This window comes from Sinocyclocheilus anshuiensis, unplaced genomic scaffold, assembly GCF_001515605.1.
Source record: "Sinocyclocheilus anshuiensis isolate Anshui unplaced genomic scaffold, SAMN03320099.WGS_v1.1 scaffold51, whole genome shotgun sequence".
Classification (NCBI taxonomy): domain Eukaryota; kingdom Metazoa; phylum Chordata; class Actinopteri; order Cypriniformes; family Cyprinidae; genus Sinocyclocheilus; species Sinocyclocheilus anshuiensis.
The window spans coordinates 1751436-1770029 of NW_015548296.1; the positions used below are offsets into that span (position 1 = coordinate 1751436).

The 18594-nt window shown below is 37.2% G+C and overlaps 1 protein-coding gene across 3 annotated transcripts in view; it reads right to left on the reverse strand.

The window, feature by feature from the left end:
* cdh4 (cadherin 4, type 1, R-cadherin (retinal)) overlaps positions 1–18594 on the reverse strand; it is a 263794-nt gene that overhangs the window by 128370 nt on the left and 116830 nt on the right. For all 3 annotated transcript variants that reach the window (XM_016443676.1, XM_016443673.1, XM_016443674.1), the window contains exon 3: positions 2913–2936. In XM_016443676.1, coding sequence (XP_016299162.1) covers positions 2913–2936 — 24 coding nt within the window. The remainder of the gene's footprint in view (positions 1–2912; positions 2937–18594) is intronic.

Sequence of the window (18594 nt, forward strand, 5' to 3'; positions counted from 1 at the left end):
TCACCCCGCTCGTGACGTCTCGCTACTCCATTGGACTGATTTGACACGTGCTTCAGAACGCGGTCACGCAGGGGTGTTCCTGAAGCGATCTCGATGCAGCTCGAGTTCCTGAAGGGGAACTGCAAGTTATCATTGTAAAAAATGTATATATATAAGAAAATATATACATACTGTATATTCATGATATAAATATATCTTATCTTACAATACTGTCAGTGGGTTTAAAAAACTAACCTGAACAAACCACCACAGATAAAATAGAAGAGAAATGGTAATGAAAGGACAAACTGAAATTTGTAATAAAACAGAAAATAAAAAAAAAAGCAGATACAGGGAAAACATGTCATTTTCTCTTGGGTAGTGAGGTGCGCATAAGCTGACAGCTGTAAAGCGTTCTGTCATCAAAACCGCAGAGTGCAGCCAGACCCACACAAAGGCCAAGGACACCGAGTTCTCCTTCATTCACTCTTTCATCTTTATTCCTCCATCTCTCTTACACTTGCCCCCTTTGCTGCTTTAATTTATTTAGTTTAAGCCATCAACCGTATTCATACTGAAGAATAGATGAAGGCAGTGAGAAGAGAGACAGAGAGAATGAGAGCAACATTCAGCAAAAACATCCATGTAAAGAATTTACTTTGCGTTTGTGTCTATGCAGAGCCAGCATGTCTTATAGGTGATACAGGTGCTCAGCTGCGGCCTTGACATTCATGATATTAGATGCAAAAACTCTTATCAAAGTAAACTACACTGAAAGAGAGCATGTGTTGATCAGATGTAAACAAGAACAATAAAGACACAAAAAGTTCAGAGGAGTGTAAGTATACAGTAATTTATTAAATTAAATTATTATATTAAAAACTGAATCCAGTGCCATATCTATATTTTAATAAAGAGTTTTTATGTATAGTATTTGTGCTATTAAATATACACTACCTTTCAAAACCTTTAGGTCAGTAAGATTTTGTTGATGTTTTTAAAAGCCTCTTATGCTGACTAAAGCTAATATAAACTAAAAATAATAACGAGCAATTTTACTACAATTTAAAATAACTGTTTTAAATTTTAAAACATTTTAAATACAGTATGTATTTTGTTTATGTGATGCAAAGCTGAATTTTTAACAGCCATTACTCCAGTTGTCAGAAAACATGCTAAATTCTAACAAATTTGATTCTCAAGAAACATTTCTTCTTCTTCTCCTTCTTAAAATTTTTATAGGATACTTAACAGAAACAAACCCTGAATTTCTATGAATATAATTATTTTGTAATATTATAAATTTACTGTCAGTTTTAATTAATTCAATGCAAAAAAAAAACACTACTGAATTTATTTATTTGCCCAAACCCATTTTAATTTTCTGCCCCAATTGCTATTTATTAACATAATTTAAACACATACCTGTGTATATTTTTGTACTAGTAGACCCTATTCTCATGACCTAAATTTGGGCCCTTCATTTATACATGTACAGGCAGGGCCAGTGTGTTCATACGTATCCCTCTATATACAGCCATGCATATGAATATTTACAGTATATGTATATAAAGATATATATCCTTGTACCCACATATGCTTACAGCGTTGTGTATGTGTACACCTCAGGCCTAGCCACTTTGAGTCACACTCACGGCTCTGGACAGAAGGATAGAGTGTGCTCGTGTTTGTGTGAACACATTTGTGTAAAGCAGCCGGAGGAGTAATGCCTGCTGTCTAAACAGTGACCATCACCGTTGTCAGGATGATGTCGTCAACATCGTTCTACATCGCTTCGACCATATGGCCCTTTGCTTCGTTTACACTAACGCTACACAAACACAGTAAAAATGCAGTACATACTAAAATAGTCCGCAGAGTTTTTTTAGCATCCTTTTCAAGCTATTTAAAACGCTTGCATTAGCTGTATTATTATCCATTATGGTGCATTTGCAAAAATCTTGAAGGGCAGCACACTATTTGTACCAGCTTACCGTCTGACAAAAGAGCACTGGCAAAGACAGTAAAATGTGCTGGCCTGGAAATATAGACCCTGCTGGCCTGCACATATCCTATTCTTGCACAAAGTGCAGAGTAAACGGAAAAAATGGACCCAGTGCCACGTCTTGTTTCCACAAAGCATTGTGGGCAAGTGTGCTTTAAGTGCAAAACATAAACAGCTCGAGTTCAGGACAGGACTGCCCTTTAAGTGCAGACTCTGCAAGGCTTTTTTCACTCCTTTCTAATCTCGCTCTTGCTCTCCATCTCCGAATGGATGCAGAAATGGACAACGCAGGTGTTATTTTCCAGTGGCCCTTGCAGCTCTGCAGGTGGACTATATGCTGGTCACGCAGTCCATTATATATCCAGCACATGCGCAAAACTTCCAGTGCTCTATTTTGCTAAAAATGGGAGGCAATTTGAGAATATATAACAGCATAAATTCAATAGCAAAAACACACACCTTAAAGATTGCCCCCCGCTGAGTCAAATGTACATGAAAAAGGGGTCTGTCTACACAGCGACTCCCAGCGCAACCGCCTCATCTTTGACAAACAGCCAGACCGAGCGCGTGTGAACCGAACAATAGAACCACGAGGGGTGATTGACCGAAGTGAGTCGAGAATGATTGAACGAGCATGCTGGGAAAATGTGCCAGCTCTGAATCTCAGAACAGAACCGAGGGAGCAGAGGTGAGTCTTCAGTAATCACTAACAAAGATTGGGTTCTCTGTGTCAGCCAACAGACCTGAAAGTATGCTAAGTGAATTTCAGAAAAAAAAAGATGTACATCTGCTGCCGCAGCGATGCTCCATTTGGATGGAGTCACGCGTTCTTGCAGACCAACACTGAAAAACAGTAATCACATTTGAGATCTGGCACATTCAGAGTCATGCAGAGCTGTATCCGGGAACATATTTCTCAAGTACTCACCATGGCCAGATGACAGCAGGGTATCTACAAGTGAGAGAAAACAGAGAGACGGTTAGAAAACGAAACCAACTTTTAAACACAATTTATTCATTATACACGATTAAGTAAAACAAACTTTGACAATATGCATACCCATAGGGTTTAACATAACATTTTAAGAAACCTCGGCAGCAGAGAGAGGTTAGATTTACAAATGCTATTATAGATGGGTAACGGAGTCATTTGAATCATTCATCATTAATGTTCAAAAACACTATTTCATTCAATCGACTAAATATAAGTGAATCACTGAACTGTTTACTCAACCAGTTCATTAAAAAAGAGTGAGTCACTGTGATTGTAAAAAAAAAAAAGAGTGAGTCACCCAATCTCCTGTTTAACCGATTCTTTAAAACACACTGATTCAATCATAAATGAATCGAATGAGTCATTTGAATCATTCATTCAGCCAATTTGTTTTAATATACTGATTAATTGATGAACAAATGAAGCCACTTTCTATAGAAGTGAGTCATTTGAATTGTTCATTCAGCCAATTCAGTCATAAACATTGATTCACTCAGAAAGGAAACGTGAATGTCTGTATGACTCAAAGAATCATTAGTTTGATTATTTTTAAAAGAAAAAAAAGAAACATTCAATAGCAATACACCACTAGCATTTGTAGCATTGTTTGGAGTCACAGCACCTGATTCTGCTTTGGTTTTGTCTGGAACTATTTCTGGTAAAAAAGCAAACTACACAATGCAACTGTCAACACTGTGTCAAAAATGTTTATTACCCCAATAATATTAACGTATTGCCAAATCACAGCCAATATTAACAACAGCACTCTTGTGTGTGTCAATATGCTTAAGGATATCATTCTAACAACTGAGAATAACCCTGCTCTTGAACATTCAAACAACTCTTCCAAGGTTTTCCTTTTGTTGTTTTACATTTCAGGAGTTCCACTTCACTGTCTACGCGAAATGAGGAAAGGCAAATTCAATTTTCAACGAGCCAGCTCAACTGACTGTATCTTCTTCTGGTTGAAATATACAGTTTTGTCTCCAAGTTCATGCGCTCCTTCATCTGCTAGTATGCAATCCATGTTTCAAAACTTCTGCTTGGGGAAAATCACAAAAAAAATCCAGAGTGCTGTAGGTCTTCCAAACAATGTTCCTTTATTCTACATGAATAACAATTTCTCATTTATTCAGTATCTCATCCCCCACTGCTGCGAATTCAGGCAGTTCCTCTCTCCTCCCCAAGGCTTCACGCAGACTCATTGGCACACAATCTGGGCATTTTGGCATGGATGCAGACTCGAACGCTGTGTCTGAACTCTCGCCCATGCCTAAACCTTGTAGTGCTCACCGGGAGATGACTAACAATCACTGTTACGATTTCAGACTCCCAGCACGTCCAGGGCAAACTTAGCCAACTGTAAAACATCAAGGAACTTGCTTCTACCCTGAAAGAAATCTTAAAAATAAATACTCCTTTCATTTGAATAATGAACTAAGAAACTCTCCTCCACCGATGATTCATTCGAGATGCAGACACGCATTTAGGTTCAATTAAGCAGCATCTGCCTGAAGAAAATAATTGTACAAAAAATGTGCAGTATTCCAAGGACCCACTCAGCCTTTCCTGTCTATACACTGTCTGTTCCTTTGAGTCACGTGTTTCCGTTATGCGTTTAAATCACTCTTGCTGGATGACTATACACGCGCACTCTCATACATCTTTGAAATGGAAAGGTCATCGCAATTTATTTCTCTCTCTGAAAATACAGATTACTCTGTTTCTTGTTCAATAGTGTTTTCGGTCACTGCCTGCGCACAGCAAGAACTACCCAAACTAAAGCCATTGTGAACGTTTCCTATGAACCGTGCAAGTTCTTCTTTACATCTCGCCACTCGGGTTTTGTAGCAACATGACAGAACCCGTGAGGTCTCTGAAGATCCTCTGCAATGCATTACTGAACACATTCTTATAACAACACCCAGCCATTGGAATTAAAATAGTACTAATGAACAAGCAAATGTACTAAAGTTTCATTTTAAGAAGTACTTCACTTGCAGAAGTAATGCGCAATTCTGCTGGGTCTTGTTAAACCAAGCAGAGGGAAACAGAATGAGACAGAAGACGATGCAAAGAAATGTATCTACCAACAAAACACTCCCACAACAAAAACATGAATTATTCATTGCGCAAATGGCAACAAACAATATTCCGTTCCACATGGATTTCCGTAATAATTGGAGTGAGCGTCGTGAGAAGCAGAAGTTTCCATGTTCCTCCATGTCTTTACCCCTGCTGGAGAGAAAGCCAGAAAGTTGGCTTCATACAAATTAATTAGTTGTCTGATTATGAAAAACAACAATGGACTTTATTGTTTTCTGCCATTTGTTTGTTTTGATTAATTATTACTAATGGGTTGCGTGCAGAATAACAATGAGGTTAAAACGTTCTTGATTGCTTAAATAAGCAGAAGTGCACTGCTGAGGGTTTATGGTATCAGAAGCAGTGACGGCAAAAATAAACATCATTCCGGAGAACTGTTTGCATTATTTGAGCTTAACCAGCACTGGAACACACACACATATATATCTTTATTGTTTATTGTCACTGAACTGCTGGATTTGAACCCGCATCTCGCATATCAGCACGTGTTTGGATCCTGTTGATTCCAATTTGGATAATGTATTTTGCCATATTCAGCCACAAAAATGTTAACTGGATACATGCCAAAGTCAGAGTGGAAAAACACAGCATGTTTGCTTTAGTAAATTGCTTTAGTCTATCACTAATTATTTATGTGCAACAGAATAAAGACAGCAATATACTTTACACAAACATGCCATACTAAACGTGCACTCGTGTCGGTGGCAATAACCTTCAGTACTCAAGGGGGCAGTAGAGTTCCCTTCAAATGTCTTTGCAACTACAGTAGATAGTTATTGTAACCAGAACCATAAGCTAGCAATGCAGGCATGTCAACTTACACTAATTTGCAAAGCAAGATTTTCTTCAAACTGTTGCTCTGAAAGTAGTTGACCTGTAAGAAAAAAATGGCCATACAAGAAGACATTTTATGCTAATGCCAGAAATAACGGCCGTTGAAGGGACAGTTACATTACGGTCACAAAACGTTTAAAAATGCTAGTGTGGACACTCACACTACATCTGATGTTTTCAGATGTATCTGGATTAATGTAGACATAGCCTTAGATGCATCAGGCTTCTTAACTAGCTTAACCAGCACCAGTTCTCCTGGTGAACCGCAAGAAAATTTGTGTTTTTCACCATGGTAGGCTTTATGGAGTAAATCCGGCAGAGACTGATCTTGAGGATGTAGCTTTAGTATGGATAATGTGAAGATGGAAGTCCAAAGTGACCAAAGCATATCACTTTCAATCAAATAACTAGGCTCAGTAAATCTGGAGCCTTCAAGCATCATCTCATATCTCTAAACCTTTCCCAGTTGTGGGCGCAGCCTTTTACAATCATGTGACCCACCATAAAAGAGGCAATATCCTGTAGGTGTGACATGCTTAAATCCGGCCATGTGCAACCGTAAAGCAGATCAGGAGGATTTCACACATTCAGCGAGGTAATCGAAAACAGTCTCCACAAACATACACACACACATGGCAGACGTAACGGAACAACAGAGGGATGCACGTACAGCACAAACAGATTGTGAGGGTAATTCAATTTCCTGCTGCAGCACTGAGGCTCAAATGGTCTCCATCAGTGGTTCAATCAGCGGCTGGTTCTGTAATTTCCCCAGCTGGACTCTCACCTCGTCTCAAGCATTGAAGGGATGCACTGGGCTGGTGCTGATACTCCAGCAAAATACTAAAGTACAGAACTAGCACTTTAGATGATACAGTAGAATGCTGTGATAAGACGGCACATGGCTTCTTATACCTGTTGTTGCTAAACAAAGGAAGATACACTCTTTACAACACAGCTAAAGGAATAGAAAATACCATTTGAAAAAGTGTAATAGTAAAATGCTGGAGATTTGTAGCAGGAAACTTTGAAACACCACTGAAACACTACACTTAACATTTTCAGAGACAGAGGCCTATATACATAATTAAATTAATATTAATATTTTCTATGTAAAATGTATTAATTTATTGGTAACACTTTACAATAAGGTCTTAGGTAACTTTAGTTAATGCAGTCCATGTGTTACAGTATTTATTAATCTTTGGTGACATTAGATAATAAACAGTTGTTTATAAAACTGTTCATTGTTAGTTTGTTAACTAATGTTTTTGACTAATATTGTAAAATATTTTTAAAATAGATTTTTTCTTTTTAAATATTTTTTAAAATGTTATTTATCCCTGTAATGGAAAAGCTGAATTTTCAACAGCCATTTCTCCAGTCAATATCACATGATCCTTCAGAAATAATTTTAATATGCTGATTTGCTACTCAAGAAATATACCTTATTATTGTATACAGCAAACATCTACATTACACAATTAACATAATCAACACATTTAGCCTCTTGAAAAATTCAAGAAAAATAAAATGGGAAGCGGCACAGGTGAGTTTTTCAGGGTCTCCCTGTGTTCACGTGAACCTTAAAGCAGTGTTGAAAAAAAAAAGAAAGATAGGGAGCCGAAGAATTCCATTTATAAAAGGATTAAATTGCTACATCACAGTGCAAAAGCACAGTATTAGCTACAGGAACAGAGGGTTCAAAAAGGACTGCAAATTTATGAAATTACAGAGAGGTGAGGAGTCATTCCGGCAAGCAGAAATGAAGATGAAAAATGATCACAATGCCACATGTACGGTGCCACGGGGTAAAAAGTTTCTGACAGTACAAAACTTCTACATTATAAAACTATGAATTGAGGTTGTGCATGCCAATGCAGCAGTTGCTCTGTATTGCGTATTAAAATCTGCTGTAGTCCATCATAACACCAAATGCTTTCACATTTAAAGCTAATTAGCACTAAAGTACTGCATCACATACTGTAATAACCTGTTTTAATCGGTAAGCTGCATAGAGACTATACTATTAAAAGCCTTATGGTTGAATTTGACATAGTGATTCTCAGCACAAAGGCCTAACTAGACACAACTGGTGCTGATCCAGACTTTTGGTTTCAATAACTTCTGCAAATTAAGAGAACATAGATGTCTGACCATATGGCTCGCTGATTTTTGGATGAAAGCAAGCATAAATTCTTGCAAAGCTAAGATGCTCATAATATGCCTGCTTTGTCAGGAGCAAATGAATGCAATGCTGGTAAGATATTATTCTTTTTTTTTTTTAGTAAGAAACTGCTGATGAACAATATTTATGAGTAAATCAACTGAGCCTTGTGTTATTAAGTTTCATCTATGAATGCAATATTATGCTCCCAAATCCCTTAATGCAGTTTTCACAATCTAAGAAAAATATGAGATAAGAGATACATTTTCTTGCATCAGTGTTGACGGGTGACCAGTATAGAAAAGCAAGGGAAAGGAGAAAATATTTTTATGTTTTGATGTCCATACAGCACATCAACGCATTTTGGCATTGCCACAAAATATTTTCCCTCGTTTTAATACATGCTCACTTGTTTGAGTGAGTGTTTGTTTTTATGAGAGTGTTCTATATGCGTATCGTTGACTAATTAGAAATGAAGGGTAGTCAGCCACAGTTTGTGAGCCAGTGTAGCACACAAACACACACACACACACACACACACACACACAAATGTCACAAAAAGGAAAAAAAAAAAAGGTCTAAAATCACCTTTGGTGCCAAAGCAGCACAGACTGAGGCAGATTCTATTTAATGCAGTGCCCTACGTGCTTTTCAAGAATAGAGAGATGAAAAGATGAAAATGCATCTGTGTTTGAAAGGTACTTTGGTAGCTATGTCAGAAAAGAATGAGCTCAGGAGGAAAGGAGGTAAACAGTGCATTTACAAACAGAGTAACACAAATTCTATTGACTACCAACAGAGAAAGAACTCCAAGGGCTAGTAGGGGGCCAACAGCTTCATCAGCAGATTTTGTTATACATAATCATTGAATTGTTTTTCACTCATTGCCTGCTGTTCTGACAAAACATTAAAAATTGGATGAGAGTCTGAAGTTCTGCAGTCATATATCTTGCTGTAACACTGTTATGTTAATAAGGCACCTATCAAGTAAAGTGGATGGTTTTATATTCATTCACTGCACCACAACTGGTACGCTGCTGCTTATAAATATAAAATAACCAAGGTTGGTAATCAACACTTTAAAAATTAACCAATTAATCCATGTTTTTGTATGGTTCTCAAAAAATAAATAAAATGTAATATAATGTAATAATTTTAAAATTCTTTTACAACAAAAAACTATAGTGTAAAGATATTTTATACAAGGTATAACAAATAATTGTAATTATTATTGTTGTTCTTGTTTAAAAATGTGTTATTTATTCTAATTAATTTTATTTAGCATTCTTTACCCCTTTTTATTTTTTGCTTTCAGCATAAAATGGACTGTTAATGTAAATATACTCTAAGTTTACAGTATGCTTTAAATTTATATTAAATGCATATACATAATTTAACATCATTATTACACAATTGCTCATGAATATTTATCATAAGACATTTTGTCCATTAGTCCTAACTAATTTACTAAAATGCAGATGTTAAGTAGGCACTAGGCACACTATGATTACAGCTCACCCTTTTTTTTGTCCCGGGCCCTGTGAATTCAAGTGACGGCTCTGCAATTACCACTTAAAGCAACTTAAAACTGGTGTTTTACACAATCTCCCAAGCAAAACAAAACTCTTAAAATACAATGATCATTTCCCAAATCATGAAGGAATGGCTGAACGTCTTAAAATGGGGGGGGGTGGGGGATGCCCCGTGTTAAATAGTTTTCTATGGTTGATCGTCCTCTCATCGTCTTCATCACAGCGATGAGTTTGAGCTCAAAGTAAAACAATGACACAGTCTTTCTGCAGCGGGTATGTTTAGGGCCCACAGTCAGTAAACAATTGCACATACACGCATATTCAGTCTTATTTCTGCGTCTCACAGTCGCTTTCTCTCCCCGCCTGCCCCGTCTTTTTATTGTTCAGTCTTGAGTATATTCAGTCTTATTTCTGCGTCTCACAGTCGCTTTCTCTCCCCGCCTGCCCCGTCTTTTCTCTCTTCCTTCATCATGCAGTCGGAGCCTGTGGGCACAGTGTGGGAGATAGTGCAGTAAGCTCTCCTCTCCTCCCTCTAATCTCATTTCCCACTGCCTGGATTAAACAAATGTCTGTCATTACCGCTCACTGGTGGAGGGGAGGAGGGTTTAGGGTCCACAGGAGCACCAGAGAGAAAGGAAGGGCGGGAGTGACAGAACGGCAGAGAGAGAGACAGAGAAAGGGAAAATAAAATAACTGGAACAAAAAAGCGGGAGCAGGTACTAAAGAGACCATCAAATGAGGGACTCAGGGAGATAAAGAGAAATTGAGACAAAATAAGAGCAAGTGATGGAACGAGAGAGAGATATTTTCAGAGCGGGCTTCTCTTACTTTCGACAAAGCGCTCTAACTGCCCACAGATGGGCCGCAGCCATAACAGGGCCAAATGGTGCTGAATGAAAAAGAGAAAAGAGACCAAAACAAAAAGGAGGAGAGGAGGAGGTGGTGACAGTAAGACAGAGAGCGAAACGACAGCTTCCCCCCCACCGCTAAGAAAAATTGACAGCGTGTGGTAACACTGCATCAGAAGACCCAGTGGCAAGCCTTCCACCATCATCAACCAATCCAATGTCTTTTTCATTGAAAAGACAGCAAGTCTCCCACTGTCAGGTACATAAAGAGCAGTTATACACTCATGGTGTGCCCAAAGCCCAAGAGCGGTTATACACTCAAGGTGCACCCAAAGCCCAAAGGGGGTCCGTTCCACTATGTCTATAGTTAGTCTTGGGGTTCATTTCGACATTATCGTCCCCTTTTCACCTGCAGTATGTTTACAGCCCGCTGGCGGAGAGACATTGTCAATCCCGATAGAGTATGTATTCCATATTTCAAAACAGACATTTAGATCCACAAGGGCCCATTGAGGCTGAAATGGTGTGAATCCATTTCGTCGCAGGGAGGGGGTGGAAGCCATAACGTGGCTGCTTTTGTCCTCCCCGCGTCCGTCTGGTTTATTACACCGTACCCGACTGGCTGGAGGTCCCGGTTGATGGACCATTAAGTATTTAGGACTACGAGAGCAGAAATAATTTCCCTCTGAGGAAGCGCTCGCTCCAGGTCAGGAAAAGGTACTCTGACCGCATATGACTCACAAGCGGTTTTCTTTTCTGAACACAATGGCCTATGAAACCAGGAGGAGACACGGAAGAGAGATATATTCAGCGAGTGGAATCGTTCGCCTTTATTTCGCTATTCAGAACACGTTGGGGGGTCTAATCAGCGGTAATCTCGTCAACGAAATTACTGACAGAAATGTTTGTTGACAAATAGTTTTTGTCAGCGATAACAAAGAATTATAGCATGCTATTGACGAAAATATGGTGAGAAAAACAACACTGAAAGATATTAAAGGGAAAAATGAAAATGTTGTCCTCATTTACTCACCACCATGCCATGCAGTAATATTGTCTTGCTTATCTAAAAGACAAAAGACCAGAATGTCCTTAGGCAGCTTTTCTATACAAGGAAAAAAAAATGTGGATGGGGGATTTTAAATGCCAAGCTCCAAAAAAAGCACCATAAAAATATCATAATATAATATAATATAATATAATAAAATATAATATAATAAGTCTCACCAAGACTGTATTCGTTTAATCAAAAATACAGTCAAATTAAAAATTAATTGACTTTTACTAGTAATTTATTCCTGTGATGGCAAAGCTGAAATTTCCGCAGCCATTACTATAGTTTTCAGTGTCACATGATCTTTCACGAACCTTGAAAACAATTGTATTTCTTAATATTTGTGTGGAAACCACGATAGGCTTCATGCATTCTTGCAAAAAAAAATAAAAAAATAAGACAGACCCAAAACATTTGAAAAGGCATATATTAAGAAGACTTATTCTAACATCTCCAGTATAAAATCTCCAGTTGTCATTGATTGAAAAAAATCTGCTTTAATGGGGTCATATGATGCGATTTCAAGTTTTCCTTTCTCTTTGGAGTGTTACAAGCTGATTGTGCATAGATAAGATCCCTGAAGTTGCAAAGACTAAAGTCTCAAAACCAAAGAGATATTCTTTATCAAAGTTAAGACTCTGCCACACCCCCCTAAAACGGCTCGTTCTAACACGCCCCCACATATCTAGGTCACTATGTGGGAATATTTGCATAATGAAATAATGATCTTTAAAAAAGCATCATATGACCCCTTTAAGACATTTCATAGAGGAAAGAAAATAATACTAGGTTAGAATGGCATGGGATGAAGAAATAACGACAATTTTATCATCTTGTGATGAACTACGCCTTTAACAATGTACTAACAATTTTTTTAAAGACGAAATATAGAAACTACTGATCCAAACAATCCAATCATAGTATGTTGCATATTGACTCACTTGATCTGAAAGAGCTGAACACCAGTGAACTGAATCGTTCTGATTAGTTTACTCAGACACATCCTATACAGTATGAGAAACTGCCTATATCCACAACATAAACGTAATATTACAATTTATATTTAATACTGCATCTGCGTAAACAATAAATGCATGGGCGAACTTGCACATTCTACCTAGCATATAACTTAGTTCATCTCACTTTGTGAATACATTACTGCTATAACAACACAGTACATATACAGTAATGCAATATCCACACCACGGAAATTAACGCATGAAGACCACTAAAAAATAATTTTCTGAAAACTGGAGCAATGGCTGCTGAACAGCTTTGCCAACACAGGAATAAATTACATTTTAAAATATATTCAAAGAAAAAACAGTTATTTGAAACTTTCATCGTTAAAAAGGCAGAGATGAACACACAAGCCACTGTGTAGCAATGATACATTTCAAAAGTCCTTCCAAAAACTTTACCCGAAAGCCATTTAACAAGTACTAGAGGTACTAGAGATCGCACCGATCTCCTCCACATGTTCACAATGCCACATCTAATTCTTTATCTTTAGGCTTTATTCATTGACTGTGGGATCCTGTTCCTCCGATGTTCTCCTCCCTGCTCTCTTTCAGTTAGCGCCTCCTCTTAAATGACTAGAAATCCATTGCCCTGCTTGTGCCTGTCCCAACGGGCTCTACACTGATTTTAATGAACAGGATGGAGTGGATGAAGAGAAAGAGGGAGCGAGAGAAAGAGCTGCAGGCTGCAGAAAGATCGTTAGAGCTTTAAGCTCCGTTTCAAGACCTCCCTTCTGAGGTCTTGCGGCTCTCACTTTCTGTCTTTTTCACTGGTCATGATGAAAGTAAAACAGAAGTGCTGAATATGAAGAGCAATTTGGAGAACAGAAGCGAAAAACAAAAGCCGTGAGTAGCCCAAGGGCACTACATTGGCCTTTGAGCAGGGCAGCAGTTCAGACTTTTAACACAGCCTCCTCAGATCTAAACCGAGCATGTTTCTTTTCTTTTTTTTTTTTAAACAAGCAGTGACGTTCTCGGTCTATTGTGTCAAAGTGTGAAAATTCAAAACATTCTGATTTGAAAAACAAATGCAGATTGTTACAGTAAAAGAACTGCCAAGGAAAGCACACAACTCAAACATGTGGGAAGTGCAGCAAAAATACTGAAGCTTTTCAACATGTTTCCACGTTAGAAGATTCAATGAAACCATAAGAGCCACTTAATATTATCAATTGATATTACATAGATGAATTCAAGATTCACATAATGTTCAACAAGGGTCATGCAATTCAAGGAGATCAAGGGAGAACCTATATACACGTAACGCTCAATAACTTGTTTTCTCTATGGCAATATTTGCTCTGTGCACATGTAACTCAATCCCTGCCATCGACCTAAATATCAGAATTAAATAGCTAAATAAAGATGGTATGACCAAAACAGACAGCTACGGCTCCAAAAGATACATTCTTGTGTCATCTTTTCTCTTCGGGTTTAAAATATTCACATACAGATTTTTCCATATCTACTTATTTGTCTTGTTTGGTGTGTTAGAGTCCACCTACAGTAGAGTAGGTGTTATGTTTAGTCTGTGCTTCATAATACAAGGATGTGTCTAGTGTTTGACTATGTATTTTGTTTGAGAAGTATACATACATATATAAATAAAATATTAAGCAATTCCAAAAGCACTGTTGTTGTCAAATGTCAGTTCTACAAGTAATTCCAGACATATTGATATTCAACTGGGATTGTGATATTGCTTTTATACTGCACATCAAAATAAAACGTTACTATTTTGTAACTTACATTTTAGTCACAGTATTGGCAGTTAATTGGTTTGTTTTTGCTCCGTCAAGTAAAATAGTTCCAAACAAAGCTGCAACAGAACCGTAATGCCGACAAACACGCAGCATTGATGTTTCTGAATGAATCAGGGGTTTTGAACAAATCCCAAATGAGTGAATGATGCAATGTCATTAATGTTTAGTTCCTGAATGAATTAGCATTTTTTAATGAATCGCTTGAATAGATGATTCATTGACTCACTCATTAAGATAAGTTTATTTATAATTTAGCTATTTTGAACAAATCACTTGAACGAATGCCTCAAATGACTCACTCATAAAAAAAGTAATTTGCCGCCACCTACAGGCGCAATGATGTAACCTGCAGAAAGATTCACTTAAAAATAATCACACCAATATAAATTATTATATTATATTAAAGTTTTAAAGATAATTTACACTGATAATAACTGTTACAATATCTGCTCTGAGGTGATTATAGATCAGTGTTTGCAACCAGAAGGTTGCTGATTCATTCCCTGAAAGGATCCATTAGCATTGTGGCCTTCAGCAAGGCTCCAGGAGGACTGTTCCTATAATAAGTTCTTAGCAACATCCACCAGCCCTGGTCATGCAGCAGTAAATAAAAACTCAAAGCATATTGTTCATACTTTTTATCATACTGCTGTACACTCAGCTATCTTTCATGAAATGTCTATGGCATTTGGCCCATCATTAACATTTTCCAAACAGCTATAACCTTTGCAGTGCAGATTATAGTGGAGAATATAGAGGCTACGGTACCTCCTTGTGGTCGGCTTAAAGTCAATATATGCTGATCTGGATAAAATGTAAAAAAAGGCTCGCTCTGAGAATAGCCATGGTTGCTCTTTGTCTGAGAGTTTAGCCTGAACTTTCTCTGATGTCTCCATGTGTGAGATGGGACTGCCGTGTCTTCCCTTAAAGCACACAAGCCTTTGACCAAGGCCAGCTTTTCTAATCCTCAGCACACTGCCCACAGCCGGTCAATGAAGCAGATAAATACTGTGAAGTATGAACATAGAAATTGACATTTAATAAACTTTCTAAAAACTTACAGAAGTTAGACAGAATCCCAGAAGCAGTGCAGAATTAAGGACTTTATTTTAAAGTAAATGGTCAGGAAGCAAGACCTCAGAAACTCCACTTGCTGACTCATCCTCACATCTGACTTGCAGCTTTCATATGCAATGAGAAAGCAAGACAGATCAGTTGACACGAGGTGATCTTTCCTACTGCATGTATATATGGGTGATTATTCAATCAGTGGCACTTTTTGATCTTAAAACTTTTTGAAATATCTGTTAAAACATTTATCAAAACATCATGGCCTTGATCAATCTTCAATTGAATTTTGATATACAGTAATGTGTGCTGCTTATTTATTGATTGATTGAGTGATTGATTTTGTAGAAAAAAATATCAAGGAGTTAGTTGGCTAGGAGTCAAATAACTAATAATAAAATAAATAAATAAATAAATAATAATAATTATTATTATTATTATTGTTATTATTATTATTTTGTTAAAACCCAAAAATAGAAAAGGCCTGGCAAATTCACCGCCTCTAAATTCAAGCTTCTTTCAAATCAGGAAAATACCATATTAAACCCAATAAAAAAATTTAGGAAAATTTGAAACCCAATAAAAAGTTTAAAGCTGTTATAATCAACACTACCATTCAAAAATGTGTGGTTCCTAAGATTGTTTTTTGTTTTGTTTTTTTGTGTTGTGTTGTGTTGTGTTTTGAAAGATGTATTTTCTGCTTACCAAAGCTGTTTATTTTTATTTAAAAAAATAAATAAATAAAAATACAATAAAACCAGTAACATTGTGATATTTTAAAATGTAATTTACTTCAGGGTCACGTGATTCAGAAATAATTCTAATATGCTGATTTGGTGCTTATGAAATATTTCTTCTTCTTTTTCTTCTTCTTCTTCTTCTTATTAATTGTCAGTATTGTCAACATTTTCCCCCCTCAGGATTCTTTGATAAATAGAAAGATCGAAAGAACAGTATCTTGTATTAATGTAATGTATTAATGTAAAAGTCTTTACAGTGGTAGTGTTAAAACTAGATCGTTTTTTAAGCATTATGTCTTTAAAATCATAAAAGGGGACAGAATTGTTCTGTCTAGTTGAAGAATCACCCACATATGGACTAAAAAACTGTTTTATGAAATAGAGTACTGGGTTCTCCTATGAAAATCTTTTATGGGTAATAAATAAATGTGCGGCGAAGAAGGAAATGGAAATCATGATTTTATAAGCTGAAATCTAATTATGGCGTTTTGTGTTATCTGTGACTCTGCATGCCTTAGTTTTTCCTCAGCCTTGACAGGGCCATTAAAACACATGCGACCAAAGACATTAACGTTTTGATGTAGTAAGGACATGACAGGTTATGATTACAGAAAGGGAAGCAGAAGCAAAGTAAGAGAGATGGCACGGCTTTAATTAACAGTAATGTCGGGAATGAGAACCCAGGGATAAGAAACAGTTTGTTCATCTTGAGCTCTGCATGTTTTTATTTTGTTTTCGCAGGTCTCGTAGGTTGTTACCTGTATTCCGAGACAATAAGAAGATTAATTGCTCAGTTATGCTACAACTCTCCCCTCCCCTAAGAACAGGAGTATACAGTCGACGAGGGCGGTCGGCGGAGGGTCGTGGAGTTTGCGGAATGCATTCTTGTATTTTACCTCAAAAATCAAGAGGCTTTTTCCTCTTCTTCAACAATGTGCATGGCTTAAATAATTTAGAACACTAGACTGCTGTTGCATTGTTTTCAGTCCTATGGGAGAAACAGTTCAAAGTAATAAAGCCGGAGATAAACGTGTGAGATTGAATTCATTTATTAAAAGCCCTCGGAGTGGGAAAACAGCCCTGTTCTGTAATGGTCTATGTTGCAGTTCTGAAGGCCTTTGAAGTACAACTCCTGGCATTTTCCCCTAAAATAACAACTTCATCTTTATCTGTGTTCCCTCATGTCCCTCGAGTCCACTAAAAAGACCCTAACACACACACGCACACTCCTCCAAAAAGCATAATGACTTCTTTTGAAATCCAAACAGGTGATTTTGTTCCATCCGTTTTCTATTTTTACAAACGGACCATTTTGTGTTCCACATTTCAAATATTGCTGCCGTTTTTTTTCTGAAGATAATGATAGCTATCATTTTGCATGTGGATGCATTCTTGTATTTTAAAACACCTCCCATCATGAGTTATATAAACATAACTATTATGTTTTTTTTTCACATGAATGAGAAAAGTATAAGGTGAAGCTAAGACTAATACAACTAATAAAGGGGAACGGCAACATCACAGCAAACATTTGCTGAAGCGTCTCAGAGGCATTTCATCAACAAGACTGCTAATAAATTATTAACCTCGTAATGAATATATTGCTGCGAGGATTATGCAAACTTCCAACAAAGCCACAGTGGACCGAAATGCATCCTATTATCTTTCTGAAAAATACATGAATATATTTCTTTTTGATCTTGCACGCCGTCGTTCCCTGGGAGAGGAACGAGTGCAACCCGAGCACCTGGGTTGGTCGTGGAAGAGATAAACTGTACAAGTGGAGGCCGTACTTAAGTGCTGTAGTATTTTTTTCTTTCATCTTAAAAATGGCAAAGCTTTTAAACATTTCGAGCTGTGTTCGAGCACAGACACTCCCCAGAATACAAAACCGCACGCACCTGACACACAAAGTGAGGGTGATGAAAAGCGAAGGGGATGAAAGCTTCCCGTGACTGAAGGCGATGAGAGGGACAAAACAGAATTTCAGAATTAGGAGATGACAAAATGACTTCGATTCAAACCCTAAGCCTGGTTTTGAGTGGCGTTTTTAACACTAGGAAGTTTTTATGTTTTATTTTGTTCTGTTTTTCTCACCAGGGTTAAACTAACACTGATCTGTTTAAAGTTACATTGTAGTGAATTAATAGTTAAAAATACTACTTAAAACCAAGGCCGCAAAGCGTCTGCTCAGGGATGGCTGATATGTTACTGCATATGAATAAAGATGAGGCTGTAGGCAATAATGTGCTAGTTGCTATAACCCTGTTATTCACACAACAGATTAAATTAATAGATCAGCAAAAAAGAGGAAATTAATTATTACAAAACCCAGTGCTGAGTGAGGACAATAAGCAAAGTATGCTTAGGAGAGCAAAGAAAGACAGCAAAGATAATACAATATTGAAAACAGTACAGTATTGAGTACAGTACAGTCTATATATATATATATATATATATATATAGAGTGGGTGCGGAAAATATT